The sequence below is a fragment of the Heliconius melpomene genome, chromosome 15 (genome assembly GCF_056956725.1).
Source record: "Heliconius melpomene rosina isolate 202511_hmr_F chromosome 15, ASM5695672v1, whole genome shotgun sequence".
NCBI classification, from domain to species: Eukaryota; Metazoa; Arthropoda; class Insecta; order Lepidoptera; family Nymphalidae; genus Heliconius; species Heliconius melpomene.
In genome coordinates this window covers 8,117,872-8,134,454 of record NC_140403.1, presented here as the reverse complement: position 1 = coordinate 8,134,454, position 16,583 = coordinate 8,117,872, and the positions used below count along the sequence as shown (strand labels likewise).

General features: G+C 30.2%; 2 protein-coding genes across 6 annotated transcripts in view; one reads left to right on the top strand and one right to left on the bottom strand.

Moving 5' to 3' along the window:
* Adsl (adenylosuccinate lyase) overlaps positions 1 to 16,583 on the bottom strand; it is a 26,505-nt gene extending 9,922 nt beyond the window's left edge. Inside the window, exon 1 of one of the 2 annotated variants that reach the window (XM_085198610.1) lies at positions 16,308 to 16,583. In XM_085198610.1, the coding sequence (XP_085054736.1) occupies positions 16,308 to 16,475 (168 nt within the window). In that variant the 5' untranslated portion in view covers positions 16,476 to 16,583. Of the gene's footprint in view, positions 1 to 6,521; positions 6,661 to 16,307 lie in introns of those variants that run through there. The other variant, XM_085198611.1, reaches the window with a different exon arrangement.
* On the top strand, positions 198 to 15,303 carry LOC146531595 (uncharacterized). Of its 4 annotated transcripts, none has more exons than XM_085198614.1 (6): positions 198 to 586; positions 8,126 to 8,293; positions 10,190 to 10,295; positions 12,037 to 12,168; positions 12,316 to 12,360; positions 13,804 to 15,303. In XM_085198614.1, the coding sequence occupies exons 1-6, from the start codon at positions 536 to 538 to the stop codon at positions 13,947 to 13,949; spliced, it is 648 nt and encodes a 215-aa protein (XP_085054740.1). In that variant the 5' UTR covers positions 198 to 535; the 3' UTR covers positions 13,950 to 15,303. The 4 variants fall into 4 exon arrangements, with proteins under 4 accessions (XP_085054740.1, XP_085054741.1, XP_085054742.1 ...); XM_085198616.1 differs by lacking the exon at positions 198 to 586 and adding an exon at positions 6,670 to 6,789; XM_085198615.1 differs by lacking the exon at positions 12,316 to 12,360.

Sequence of the window (16,583 nt, the reverse complement as noted above, 5' to 3'; positions counted from 1 at the left end):
TCCCAGGTTCCCTCGGAGTACTTTACTATATGCGGGATACAGCTACAACCATGATATAGAGTATAGTGGTCATAATATATTATGACCAGTATCCTGAAGATTAAACAGCCAAAGTAGAGGTCAATGCAAGTGTCAAATTAGTGGGGTCAAGAGTCAAATGCGATATCCCAGGAGACATCTGACTCTGACTCATTTAGGACCTAGCTACCGAATAGTCTGACAGGTCTTCCAATAAATTGCTTAAAAAAAGTAAGTTCCATTTAAAAAAAAGTGTTACCAACAAAAAAATACTTAAAATTAATGAAGAATATAAATTTTGAAATCAGTTTCACAGATATTTAATCATTAATTTTAAAATATTCAACGTAACGCTTTTTAATTAAAAAACGCAATTTCGGTCATTTGTAGACAATTTAACTTCAAGGATTGTTTAATTGTGAAACAATTGAATAATAGTGGTTCTTCAAATAAACTGGAGCTGCAATATCTGTGTGCGGGGAAGCTGGTGGTAATATCACCTCATTCCAAGGACTTTATGTGTGAAGTCGACGTGTACGCTTCCAAAATTGCGCCGCTAACGGAAACCGTAAGTATTAGAAATATATAAAAAAACATATTTTAAATAAAAGTATTTGTTACTTGTTATAATTAAAAGTTATAATATTTTAGCATTTCTAAAGTGTTATTCAACACTTAGGACAGAAAACGTAGCGGGATTTGGATCTCGCCTCTTAGAAACCTCTTTATCTTTTTAATTTTAATCATTTTTCCCCTAGAATAATTAATAAAATTATTGAAGTAATTATTAATATTGATAAAAATATTTCCGGCGTTCTGCACCGCATGAACCACGAGGGCGTTATATATACAAATATATAAAAAAAAATCAACAAGAAAAAAATAATATAAACAAAAAACACCGGAACGAACAAGGAAATTCACTGCATACTTATTATATGTATTGCAATACAACAATAACACTGTGAAGGGATTCAGGCCAGGCCAGTGTTAAATGTGTCATGGATTACTCGCTTCAGTAGCCCACTTCTGTAGAGTATTGTATTTAACGAAAACATACTGTTGCAATAATATATATGTATAAGTAAAATAAAAATAAATAAAATTGCGTAATATATAATGTTTGTTTGTTTGTATTTACTTTTGTAATAGTAATATATATGTATATTTTATTTAAATTTTAAACGTCCCGCATTTAGTGAGATAAGCGAAAACCTTGTAACAGATCACTTAGTTCACTTATTTACGTACTAAATAGTCATTTTGAATTGTGAATGAAACGAATGATATATTTATATTAAGCTTCACGCTTCATCTCGCGCATAGCAGGGTACGCGCAGAGGACTCAGAAACCTGGTGTTAAGAAACTCTATTCTCTTTAAGAGATTCTTGTTACCCAATTTTTTAGCGAAGAAACGAAAATATTAAATATTACATTTCCTCAATTGGTAATCGAACTCACAGCATGTCGCGTTTACTGTTTACATACGTTGTTGTTGAGCGACAGAACTCAACGCAGCGCTTTACCTCTTTACCAGAGCGAGGAAACGAAAATATTAAATATATCAGTCCCCCGAGCGGTAATCGAACCTACAACCGTGGAGTTTTCATTATATGCAACACGACTACCAACGACTAATGAACATAGCAGCTAATATTTACTATTACTAAACCAACTCAATTGCGAAATCCTAACTCATAACCATAACCAATACTTATAAAATACAATACAAATAAACTATGCCTCTTACAGACCAACAAGTAACTAGACAAATGACTCTACTTCATATGGTAATACGTCCCTAGTCGTCCTGCGCGTGCGCATATTTGGACCGCCCGTTCCGTTATCCGGAACACTGGCTTCGTTCTATTATAATAACTGTAATGATTTTGCACTAGCTCAATGTTGAATAACTGTTGGCGTATCTTGTGTGTGGAGAATAAAAGATATATTAGGAATTATGTTCCGGATAATGATTTGGAGAATTGATGTTATCGATAATAGTAGAGGATTAGTAGGTAAATCTAATATTTGTATATGAATTGAATAGTAAACAGACAATAGTGAAAACTGCATTTAAAATGGGTAATCCATTTCTGAGATTAGCGAGCAGCAACGCACAGACAATCACAAAAAATTTAAAAAATATTATTTTGGGTTTCGTTACATTGATATATGTCCAACATAAAAGATATTCATCATCATGAAATGAAATATTTATAATTGTCATTTTCTCCGCTCTGGTATCAGGCAAAAGCGCGGCGTTCAGTTTCGCTACTTAACACGCAATGCCTTCAGAATTCGGCGACTAGCGGGAAACAGAATGTCTTAAAACTAGGTTCCCTCTGCCTATCCCGCTACATGCGGGATACAGCGTGAATCTAAAAAAGAATATTAGGTATACATACAAATGACCTTTAAAATAAACTGCATCATAATATTCATTTCTTCTTTAAGAAGACAAAAGGGGGACAGTGCCACCGAAACAGGTCAGACTACGACCTTACTACACCCCGACATCGTAGAACGTTGGCGCCAAAACTGGCGACGCCGTGACGGCCATTGATGGTTAGAGTAGAGACTATCAATTTATGCATTGGTTTGTTTGTATTGAAGATATTCATACGTAAATTAAATTAAAATAAGTAAAATATGTTCCATTAAAGTACCTTCATTATTAATAAAGTAATTTATACGTAGATTACAATAAAGTATAATAGGCTCAACTAAACAGTGTTCCTAGATTCTTTCTCGGGAAAAAAGCGGAATTTTTAAGCTTTTTTAAGTCTAAAAGCTAAAAGCTTCTTTGGCCAGAAGCGTGACGCTATCATAAAATAACTAATTGTAACCATTTATCATGTACAATTAAAAAAAAAATAAGTTGTTGCCCAATTTCCTTTCTTTGTTTTAAAACATGAATCTCGCAGAAATACCACAAGTTCGTGTATTGAAAAAAAAAAAATATATCACAATAATGGCAACAACGTCAAAACGTTGAATACGAATGCGAGCTAAGAACAATGGCTCGTACGTCCAGCAATAACATTATGCGTGTTTGTTTCTCCGTACTTAAGTACGAAACGTGAACTAATATCGTGAAATTACTGCACGCTCATACGTTTTAAGTTAATTTTCCGTGGGCATAATAATTCGAATAAGGGTCAATGGTATTATTTTACTTGCCTTTATCATTCTAAGTAATATGAAAAATTATTCACGAACTACCTGCTCGCGGCTTCGCCCGCTAGAAACTCACAATTATTTATTTACTTTTGTATTTTAATAATATTATCATTTTGTGGATAATATATGGATATAGATAAAGCGAAAACTAAAGTTCCCTCCAAATTAATAAAAAAAAATTTTTTTGTAGAATTTTAATTAATTGAATTTCGCCGAAAAAATACTTAATATTCATATAACTTTTGTTTATTTATGATTTTTCGAATTAAAGCAATAAATCGAAAATGTGCTATACATATGTAATAGTAAAAACTGCATTTAAATCAGTTAATCCATTTCTAAGATTAGGGTGCATTAACCATTAAAAAAATATGGTAAAATAAGGTAAAAGCTACACACCTATAGAATTATTATCAATAGCGTAAATGAATAATCCCCACACTGAAAACAGCACTGTGGTAATTAGTCATTATGACGCATCATTTTCAGTTTTCAGACTAATAATATTCTACTTAAATGTAACATTTATTGAAATTACCAGAAACAATTATTAAAATATTGAATATTCTCATAGGAAATATTGAATTAAACGTGTAATATATGACACAAACGTCATAATATATGTTCTAGTTTTATAGTAGGAAATAAGGATATTTCTAAATACTTCAATTACCTGTTCAAATTCAAAAACAAATTATAAAGAGAAATAAAATATTTACAATTAAAATATTACATTGTAAATTTTATTCGTTTTATTTCCTTTTAAAAATAAGAGGATATTTTAATTTATTCTTTTTTATGCTGTTTTTTCAAAAAAAATAGCAAGAAAACTTCCCTCTATAGATTTGACATAAATAAGAGATGAAGATTCCGCTTTTTTCTAAAGGTAGCCTAACTAAACCTCACGGGTACTTATCTATTAATTACTGGTGGCAGTACCACCACATTCGTGATCCATTATAGCCAATAGAGTACAGAAGTAACCGGCGTGCGTGCGCACGTATATATGAAGTTATGCGCGACTTCCAGACCGGAAAACACTAGAAAGTGGCTTTTCAATTTTCGAATAACTACATATAAACGATCTGGCGATAAATCTTGGGTGCGATTGAGTAGAAAAATGTTGAAAAAAATATGAAATGGTTAAGTAAGTTAATAAATTGAGCGTAACTTTAAATTTTATATTAAATTATGTTTTCTAAGTTTGTAATTTAAAAAAACACATTTACTTAAAATAACGGTATAAGTTATATTATAATTTAAAAAAATACCATAATTTTAGTATATACTTTTGGGACAGGACAGAAAATAAATAATAAAGAAACAAAGAATCAGGCCAGTCGAAGTGTAAAGTAAGAATGTAGTAACGGAAGTGTCTCGAAAGGAACGGAGTGACTTAGCACGAGGTTCCCTCTAACTACCCTACTACTTGCAGGATACAACGTAAACTTAAAAAAACAAAGAAATATTATAAAAAAATGTTATTATACTTTAACATGTTATTACAACATCAATAACAAAAGCTACCTAACTGTAATATAACAGAACTTCTAATGCACTTAAACAAATAGGAAGCTTATCGAAGCCATCTAAGTAAACGTCACCCAGTTACCTCGCTTATTGTTCAACATATGTTAAAAGTCATTCACCTGATTAAAAAAAAATATTGAAAGATTAGAAATTTAGCGAAAAGTAAGCCCAGACGTGGCTTTGATACGAGGCAAACCACGGCGTTGAGTTTCGCTAATCAACAGTCGATGTTGAGTGTTACGATTTTCGCTTCACAGCCCTTGAATTACTTATTGTCTAATAAATGTTACTGTTTTTACACATAGCCTTTACGCATGAGTTGCTAAAATATGAACTATATACAATAACTAGCGGCCTGCTCGCGGTTACACCCGCGTGAACTATGTTATTATTAATTTCTGTCTCCATGACTACGTCCTAGTGACGTCTATGCAAAATTTGAGACTCCTAGCATTTGTAGTAACGTAGTTTCATACAAACTTTCGACCCCAAAAACAACCCCTTAGAAGTCGAATATTGCAAATTCCCGTCTTAGCGAGCATCTACGTCCTATAAGTAACTCCTATGCAAAAATTGAGATTCCTAGCACATGTAGTTTCTGAGATTTCGTGATGAGTGAGTGACCTTTCGATTTTATATATATAGATTAGTTATTAATTATAGTTTAATATTTTGGTATCCATAATTATTTACTAATTTATTAAAATAACTATGTATACTGTAGGCAGAAAGAATCTAGTGTTAAGAAACTTCGTCCCGCACTTTTCGACCAATTTCGAAGCATTGAGGATTGAGTGTCGGAACTAAACAGCGCGATTTACCTTGTTACTAAAGAAATGAAAATAATAATTCATTACCCTGACCAGCAATTGAACCCACTACTGTCGTGTTTACAGTCAGTCAGTCATGTCATTATGACGACGGTGTCAATCAGCAACATGATTGTTGTTAAATTAATAAGGTTAATAGTAGTTTTCAATTGAATCTTACAAGCGTTACGGTATTCATGAGATGACCGTTTATAGATGAGCTGTCACTATAAATCTTGAAGGGATCCTAGAGTGGCATAGAACATAAAATAGTAACTAATCTGGTTTTGAGATGCTATAGATTGCGTTACTAGAAACACGTTTTACAGTTAAAAGTCAGACCAATGCTCATTTTTCTAGATTTTTTTGTTTTATTCAGCCATCTGGCAAGGAGGAGAAAATATAGTTGAGCATCTCTCCGTTTTATACTACAGTACACAAAAAACAGTGAGCATACGGTCAGTATACAAAGCAAAGAAAATGTTTAATTAAGTAATCTATTTCTATTTAGAGACTTTTTAAGTATTTTTAATACAAAATTGTCAATCCCATCGTTCCCTTTAAACGAACTAAACCCTACCTAACCTGACCCAATGAGATGACCCTATTCCAAAGGCACAAATCACATACATGATTAATTCCCATCGTGTTTAACGTATTATAATTTTATAAGTAAAACATATTAAATAAGATGGCATTGTTTATTGTACTTTTCTAAGCTCTACCAAGTACAAGCTAGTGACAAATTGTCAAGGGAACTTCCGTGTTTTATATTTGTGTTATAATAGACCATCTTACGTGACAATTATATTTAAGCCTTGAGATGGAGCCATGAGAACGAGTCTATGTGACTTTTGTAAAATAATATAAAATAGGAGTAGGTAGGTTCTAAATCGGTTTTCCTTTATTCATTGGAATGTTACTATTCGTTTGTCCCATATAATTGAAAACAAAATAAAAGCTACGCAAGTACTACGTACCGGTTCTACGCTCCAGCGGGTGATTTTTGTTTAGAATTTTCTCTATCCAATAAGGGCGGGAACTCGGGAAGTCACAAATATAGCAATGGTGAAGTAAAATGATGATGTACAACGGCAACAGAACCACAGTCGGGCCGCGGCTAACGCGTTACTAAGTCGTATTTCCCGTTGCATTCGCGCCAAAGTCGAACGAAATCTTCAGTGACATTTAGAATTGTGTTTGTGATTGATTTTTCTATCCAGCCAGTGGACGTTTTGAAAGTTTTTGGTAAATCTTTTTTTTTTAATTTAAAATGAGTTTTGTCTTTTAACAATTCTTGTTAACAGTTAGATTTTATTTTATTCTTACTTTGTATTGTAATAATATTTCCATTAATTTTATTTTTAACTTATAAGATTTAACTATTATCTATGATAGCATTGATACGTACACATCTTGAAAAAAGCTTCTTATAGAATGTACGCTACATTCTTATAGAATGTACGCTAGAAATATTGTCCATTATCCTGGATATTTGATATTTTATACATAAGTATTTTCTTAGCATTTAGTTAAAAGAACTATATATAGTATATGCAGTTTAGATACATTTAGGACTAATTAATAATAGGGCAGCTAAATAAACATGAAAATATAGAACCTGTTAAATATTTTTATTAATTTTTAAACATTATGTAATACATGTTCATTAATAATCGTAATACATTGGTAATCAATGTAAAACTGGAATGAATCTTTTACCATTACTTCCGTTCATGGAAGCTGCTAATATGCGTTTAAAATACTTTTCCGCTATTCATTTTACAATAATAATTGAAAATATTTTAACAAATAATAATAAAAATGGATTCTATTGCATATAAGTATATATATTAAATTGGATGAATTAATATATAAATCAATACAGTACTGGCGAGTGGAAAGTAGTAGTACAAATATTTATAATTGCGTGTTTGAAAGTCGATGCGTGCGTTCCGAGCTGGTGGATGGCATTTGTTTTAATGCCTATGTATGGACTATCAATCGGGCGATATCAGTATATTAGCTATTATTGGAAATACGATTTTTTTTTGTAATTAGTTGAAATTTAAATATAAAAATCGTGGCGAGCAGTTCCGCCACTCAATGCCTCCTACTGCCTCTATCTACTCTCCTGTGTGGAGGATAAATCTAAGAAAAGACATTTCTTTTATTTAGTTGAAATAAGTAATTTATTACTTTGTAACTTGTAAACTCAAATTGGCTGTTCGAAATGGGTTTTTGGATGATTTAAAAAACAATTGTTGCTACTCATATTATAAATTTAAAAAAATAATAATTATTATTTCTCGTTACTCATGTGTAGTACACATAAGAAAGGTATAAGCCAACCGGAAAAAAAATAACTCTGCGATTGACAAGAAAAAAATATACTTTACAATAAAATACAAATACAATTACTCTATAGAATTTTAATATAGAATTTCTGGAAATATCCATTTTCACGTCGTATCTTTGGCCATAGCTGAGCTACCAAATACTAAAACAATAATAAAATATAGAGATTATATATTTTTAGAGTAAAACTCTCCAAATATTATTTATTCCTAAAATATTTCTATAGGTTTCGGATTACGGCGGAGGCGCGCGAGTAGTGTGGGCCATGTCGGCAGGCGACAGGGAGGCTGAGGCGCAAGCCAAGAAGGGTGACGATGGATCGTCCACCGAGGACAGCAGGGCCGCTGCCGCTCTCAAACAGAACTGGTGCATCGGTTTGAGGGTTATTGAGTTGGTAAGTTTTATTTAATCTGGTGATTTTCTGGTCAATACTTCCAGAATTCGGCGGAAAATGGAGGATGGAGTGTCTTGAATTTTGTAAGTTTAACATCGACATACAAGAAAAAAAAATACAGGATGAATGAAATTATAGTAATGTTTAAGGATACATTAGGTTTCGATATAGATTATTAGCCAGAGGAAAATAGTTATTATTATAAATTACTGTTATACTTAATTATTTAGATTAAGAAACTTAAGTAACGCACGATTAACCATATGCACAGCATGGACGTACAATGAAATTATATAAAATATTTTTAACGTAGATACTTGCGTTATTTAATTGCTGAAGAACATTTTGAAGAGAATTGAAAAAGAAAGAAAATTTTGAAGAGAGCTGAAGAGAAATTAAAAACAATAAAATCTTAATAATATAGGTATCTTGTATATTAAAAATGTTGCCTTAAAATAGTAACATTATTAATTACAAATTGGCATAATATCAGTCCACAGCGTTGTTAGCTTTTATTTCAAGCTGGTTTGATACATCATGCATGTAAAAGGGTAACACTAGTGTTAACTCACTACGTTCCCCACTCTCCGCCAAACTCTCAAGGAATTGCGTGTTGAATGGCGGAACTAAACGACGCCTTAGCCTAGTTACCAGAGTAAAATGAAAATATTTCATTTCTTCAAATGGGAATCGAATCCACTCTTGTGCCCCTACACCACAACGCCCCCTATGACGATATCATTATAAAATCTGCTCTACAAGTAAATATATCTTGAACTTGATTATTAAATTACAGAATAGTAGTTTTAACGATTTCTTTGATTACCCTTGCGAAGTATATCAGCCAGTACTTGTTGGCCTTGGCACTGTGAGAACTGACAGATGACTGTATAAGTACTCTAAATCCTTGAAATTGTATGACGACAAGATATCAACACATTGTTTTATAAATAATGTATGTTTGTTTGTTACGATGTTATGAAAATTTCTCCTTAACATGTGAAGTGAGGTCTAAGTTTACACATTGTTGAGTTTAGTTTTGTAAATTCATCTATTGTTTCGATATATTCAATTTTATGCGTCGTGGTCCAGTGGTACTAGTGTGTCTGTAGATGCGACGGTTGTAGGTTCGATTTCCCTTTGGGGATAATGAAATACTTTTATTTCTTGCCTCTGGTAACAAGGAAAAATGTGGCGGGTTGAGTGGCATTGTTTGGAGCGGCATAAAGTGGGGAACGAAGTGTTTTAACACTAGATTTCCTGCTATATGAGGGATTCAGCGTGAATCTAAAAAATGAACTTTAAGTAATATTAAGCGTGTGGAAGTACAAATAAATATTAATTAAGAATTTACCATAGCAAAAAAATGAAAATATTAAATGTATCATTTTTTCGAGTTAGAATTGAGCCTCTACGCTACTACTGGCCACTGTCTTTTATAATCAAAGATAATAAGATACACCACATTTCAAGAACTTTTCAATCAAAAGAAAAGTGAAATGGAGAAAGTAAAAGCCAAACAGCATTTTAAATCATCTTGTGGTATTTACGAATGGTAGACGAAGAAAATGAACTCATCAGGTTGACAAATGAAGCTTTCACTTTATATTTCACTTAGAACTTTTTTGTGCCATTTATATCTAATTTACTATGAGATTGTGTTTTTAATATTACTTTTTAATTGAATAACGCAACTAATAAAAGGAAAAATGTAAGATGAATGCAGAAATTTATTTTCTTTTTTGCCGCTTATAATAATAGTTGAGATGAAACTAAAGATTTTGTAATTCGTCTTAGCATTTAATTGGTACAATCATTAGAAGCCGATATAATTTTAAATTCAAATTATAATTTTTATTTGTTTTTCGGTTTAAAAATGTTTCCATTTTTCCACAGATCCTAGCGGTGATCGCCATTGGTCTTATAGTGGGCGCTCTGACTGCTCCACAAGTCGTGCAATCCAATGATCGTCATATCGCACTCATTTACTCAGCCTATTCGAGTAAGTTATATATGTATATAATATATTTATTTATAAAAAAAAATAGATATACTTACAAGTATGAAAGAAAAAGAAGAATAAAATAATAATTTATTACGCTGTATCCTACATGTGCCAGGGAAGGCAGTTGGAACCTGGTGTGGGGACACTCCGTTCCCCACTCTCCACTGAATTATCAAGGCATTACGTTGAGTGGCGCAACTCAACGCTTCTGTCTTGGTATCAGAGCGAGGAAATGAAAATATGAATAAATAATGATTAATTCCGCCAAATGGGAATCGAATCCGCAATCACACGCTTGTGTCCTTACAACACGACGGAATAGGCAACTTTATAAGCATAAACTTTGCATAAAAACTGAAAATTACAGTAATATAAACAAACGGGAGTTTGCATAAGAACCATGGCCTCGTTTTAACAGTTTTGTCCTAATCTTTCAATTATTCAAAATCGATTTCATTGTTCAGATATTCTAGCGCACTTCATGCTTGGTCAGACATGACATGAAGGCTCTTGCATCGCAAAAAATAAATTTAAGTATTATCTTGTGATAGAATAAAAACATAAAAGCTAAAAGAACTAAAAGACATTAAAGTCCACTCGAGGACTTGAGATATTTCATATTTCCAATTTCTTTGCTCTGGTGTCAAGACAAAACGCGAACTTAAGTTCCGCCACTCAACACGCGATGCCTCTAGAATTCGGCCAATAGGGAACGGAGTGTATTAACACTACACTTTCCCTCTACTTATCCTGTTTGGGGGATACAGCGTGACGTTAAATAAAAGATACATAAAAAGATAGATAAAATGTAAAAACAATAATGTTAACTAAAATATGTAGGTATTCTATCTAATACCAACTATGTAAATATCTTTTAAATAAACATTCTAAGCAAATGACGCAACTAATTAGGAGTTTACTTAGTCATAGTCGAAGTTATCGATAATTACCTTGTAATTAACATCCTTTGTCGTTGAACTTACGTATAGTTTTAGTTTTATTATAAGTTACAAGGGTGTAACTGTAACGCGACAGTTGTGGGTTCGATTCCCACACGAGGGAATAAGTATTTAATATTTTCTTTCCTTGGCTCTGGTAACGAGGCCAAACGCAGCGTTAAGTTCTGCCTGTCAACACATAATGCCTCCAGAATTCGACGGAAAGTGGAGAACAGAAATATATTAATGGGGACGGAGTGTGTTAATACTAGGTTCCTAGATTTCCTTTGCCTAGCGTATTTGGAGTTTTGGATAAAGAATATTTCTCAATTACGAATGTCGTCATTATAATTTCACAGAATTATTGATTAAACTCAAATCGAATTAAACGTTTACAATTTTAAGGCAATCTAATGTTTTTTTTTGCAAAATTTCACATTGTTTCTTAGGAAGTCGCTTCGTTGGAATTTATGCGATAAAATTTAAAATAGATTTCACTTCTTCATTAACTGGAAAATTGGTTTCAATGAACTTTAAATATATACGTAATAACGTGAAAGTGCTAACTAAATTGATTGTCATTGAAGTGAGTTATGCGTTTTTTAATAAATTTTCTATCGAACAGCTACATAAATTAAATATATTTAAATATATTTTTCTGTATTATATCGCCAGGTAATATTCTATTTATCTGTTTTTAGCAATGTAAAAAATTTTTTTTTTGATAAACCCTCCTTTTTCCGTATCATACAAGAAAATGTTGTAAAACTTCAAAAAGTCTAAAAATACATATTTAACAGGTTTCATCATCATCACCGGTGTTCTGATAGTCGCAAGACTATTTGGTGAATCAGCAGGATGGAGGACTTCTATCGGCTTCTCCATTATTGGCTTTATCATGTTCACTGCCGCTGCTGGTATCATTTTCTATGGTGAGTTTATTACTTATATTACCATATATTGAAAGGTAAAAAACTATTTACCTAAATAAATAAAACATAATATTTACCTAATACATACGCAAGATACATATAATTATTATTCATATATTATTATATTTATCATAAGTTTATTCGTAGAGGCACCAAAGCGATACTTCTGCCGATTTTTCGAATGTTTCATAGGTAAGACCGACCGTATTTGCGTTCAAAAATATCTCTCATCTTCAACTTACACTGTGTAGTCTATTATTGGATACTTTTATTATAAATATATGTAAATTGTATAATTTATAGTCTCACTCGTGATCACTTTCTCAACAGTAAATTGCGTTATGTTTAACTAAACCAGGATTTTTTTTGACATTATAATGTATATTTTTTCAACTTGAATTATTTTATAAATATAAAAAAAATATTGGAAATTCTTAAGGTGGAGAAACAGTTATTTACTAGGTTTTCTCTACATATCCGCAAGATACAGAGAGCGTCCTCTAAAAATTTGATAAAAAACGACGTTACGACAGTTTCTATTATAAATGTGGTAAATAAAATGATTCCAACTATTATTATTACCGTGTATAATATTTCTATTGTGACTTAAATAGCACTCGTGTTCGTGATAATTAAGCTTACAAAGAATATAAGATCATATATAATTGCGACTTGCTTGTTCGTATATGTATACGTATAAATAATATACATTTATTAATAATTCTATTTTTGTTAGAATAGTTAAAAGATTATTATGTTATATACATTTTTTTCTATATAAGGGAAAGAAAATTCATTAATAGTTGAATTTTATTAGGAACATTATATTATATTAACACAAGCTAGCGACTATAATACTTTTAGTTTTGAAAAAGTTAGATAAACTGCTTTGATTGAATTGTTATGCGATTTCTTATACATTATCCCTAAATAAGGCTCACCAAGCTTGATGCGGTCAAACGCAATATAAAAAAAAATAAGTGAGAAGAGAGAGATAGAAGAGAGCAAAGTGACCAATCACTTTCTTGTAACATGTAAAAAAATGCTAGAACAATGCAACAGCAAATAGATTTGCTTTAACTAATATAACAATTGTAAGGTGTGGTATAATTATATTTAACTGTAGACACTCATTTAAATTCACAATTAGTATCCACTTGCTGTTATAAACAAACGTGAGGCTCTAGGGATATAGCTATTGATTCCATGCCATATTAGATTTCTTCTATATATCTATGTATAAGTATTTAATAAAACATATTGCAAAGAAGTAGCACAGTTTAAATCTGTATTATTTTTGAAATTAAAAAGATTTTATACCTTTAAATAAACGATATGAATGTTATGTTACGTAAAATTCGATAAAAATATCTCTATTTTTTTATTTTTAATACACGTTGTTTACTTTGAATCCACAGATCAAATTATTTTGCAGCATGTTATTATTAGTAGAGAGTAGATTTTTAGTAGATTTTTGCTATATACCTACAAATGTTTTCAATGTATATAATGTAAATTATGTTCTATAAAATCTATTTCATCATTTACAACTTTCACAAATAAAATTAGAAATGACACTAATGACGAATGACTGAGTGAAAGTTTTAAATTACTTATATCAACTTTTTTTTTCAGACTGGCACAGATCATACTACACGAACATTCGACCCAATAAGGAGGTTTACAACCTACTTATTTCATCCGGCGTTTTTGCCGTTGTCGACGCCGCTGTGTTCCTTGTTCACGCTTTTCTTACTTTTAGGAAGGAAGCTGATTACTAAATAATAAGATATAAATAAATATGTATGTATATAATAAGTATCTAATAAAATTTGTCAATAATTTCATTAGTTTACGAATACAGATAAAAAATATAACATAGTTATTCAGTAATTGTAAACATATATCATTTTTATTTACTCCAAAGTATTAAATATTAAGTTTTAGATAATCCCATAAATGTATATAAATAATTATGTTGTCCTAGAGTGTAGCTTTTCATATACGTAAATATTGATATAATTATAAGATCATTTGCTTATTGAGCTTTGTTGTCCCGCAATATAGCAGCTTTCAACTAATATAGAAACGTACGTCATTTTCGGCCGAGACGGTGCAAGTTAAACATAAAAATAGATTATACAATAATTTAAGTTTTATAATTAAACTTATTACTAAGCTAATTATATTTAAGAGTAAAAAAATGGAAAATGGTTAATAAATATAAGTTTTATTAGAATAACTTTTTTTATTTTAGGCATTGTATATACAATCGCTGCAAATACTAAAAACATTCCTGAAAGTATTACTTTTTTATAACCATTTCTTTTTTAACAATAAACGAAAATACCACCGGTTATTTTTAAGAATAACATTTTTTACTTTGTTATGTTATTTTTAGGAATAACATAACAAAATAAAAAAGTTTTTAAATACTAACCCTTTACGTATTACGGTTGATCAAAATTAAAATATAAACAATTGCTATTAATATTTCGGGCATATAAATATTGCTAATATAAAATACTATATTGCTTTATATTCCTCTAAAATAAAAACTTATCATATTATTATAATTTTTTAATATTTTCTTATTTAAGTTAAATAATTTAATTTACAATTATTTTAGTTGTTAAGAATATTTAAGAAGACCAAAGCAGTAATCAGTATCCGTCCAGTGGTAGTTAAGTTCTGTTTTTTTTTTAAATTTATTTTTCTGTCTTATATCTTCATGTAATACTTCTAATAAGTAAAATAACATTTTCTTTTTAACCAGTATTTTTTTTAATATTTAATTATTTTTTCAGTGTGAAATTATTGATTGTATTTAAAAAAAATATATTTATTTACTGAATAGTATGAAATAATAAATAAAGAGTTTCACATTATTCATAAATTATACAGATAACTACTTTATGAATGTAAGTTATAAGAGTGAAATGCTTTTTTTATTTCTGCATACATTATAATCCGGCGCTAATGTTACCTTAAATATGCTTTTAATATAAAAAGGTACTCGTGTAATTTAATTAATTAACAGGTAACCAGGTGAATCACATAAATAAATGTTGTGACTCGGTTGTTTGTATATAACGTAATTGTATTTAACTTTATAAATAAATTTAATTGCACAAATTGGTGTTATATTTTTCTTTTATCCTTTTTTTCTGAAGAAATTTTTATTACTTTTACGCTTTCCTCAGTACGATTCTCGGGAAATATGGCATATAAAAATTAATTTACCTTCTGATAAAAAAATATAATTACTTTGTAATCCTATACACATGGCTATTGTTTAAACATACAAATGTTTTGCTAGTGCACTTAACATAATATATATTATTTATTGCACATAAAATAAAAGTTAGAAAAGAACAATTGGAAATTTTTGTGTACGACTGTTTTTATGAGCTACAATAAATAATAGTTACGCAACGCTAAAAATTACGCTTAACCCTAGAACATAACGTCTGTCAAAATGGCCCACTCGCAAAATAATATAAAAAATATCTTTCTTTCTCTAAATATTATTTTATTTATGTATTTTAATTCAAATACTTTAAAAATATATATTTTTTTCTAGACATGGGTTTTTGACCCAAAAATGGATTCTCAATTTATGTTCCAATATTTAAAATATTGGAATTATATTAGATTTTAATTTTCAAAATACTTACTTATTCAATTAAAATTAAGTGTGAGTCAGATTGAGCCCATGTTACGTTAATAGGAGTATCTAGAAACATAGTGTATTAAGGATTATTAGCTTTTAAAAGAAATTGCCAAAAATAGGAGACACAACTGTCCTAGATAAAATAAAGGCAAAATTATATTTAAAAAAAATAGACAATTTGGATTTTAAATTCCGTGACGACTATTAATATTTTAAAAACTAAGTTGAACCAATTTAAAAATGTATATAACTTATATTGTGACCTTTAAATGTTAATTATAAAATTATTTAATTATTCTAACAATATAAAAAATATTATTTTTTGTAATAAAACAGAATATTTTATGTTCTTCAAAAATATGATGTAGCGCGTATCCGATCCATGTGACATAACCTCAAAAATTATATCAACAAAAGCGAAAATATAATAAAATACATATTTTTGTAAACATATCCGTAAACGTACCTGCTCTGCTTTTGCTAGATAGACCCACAGTTTCCGCCACGTAGAAAATTTCTTTTGGTCACTAAAATTATACTGCATTTCTTTCGACGCATATCTTGTACTTAACGGCGATCTATAGTTGCAATATTCACTATTTTGAATTTCTACAGGTGCGTCTATAGAAAACATTGTATTTTTTTATTAAAAAAGAATATATTTATTTAATTATGATTTGACTTTGACATGTGACTGGTCACCGAAAGCTAGACAAACAATCTGAACTGAAGGACGGTTCAA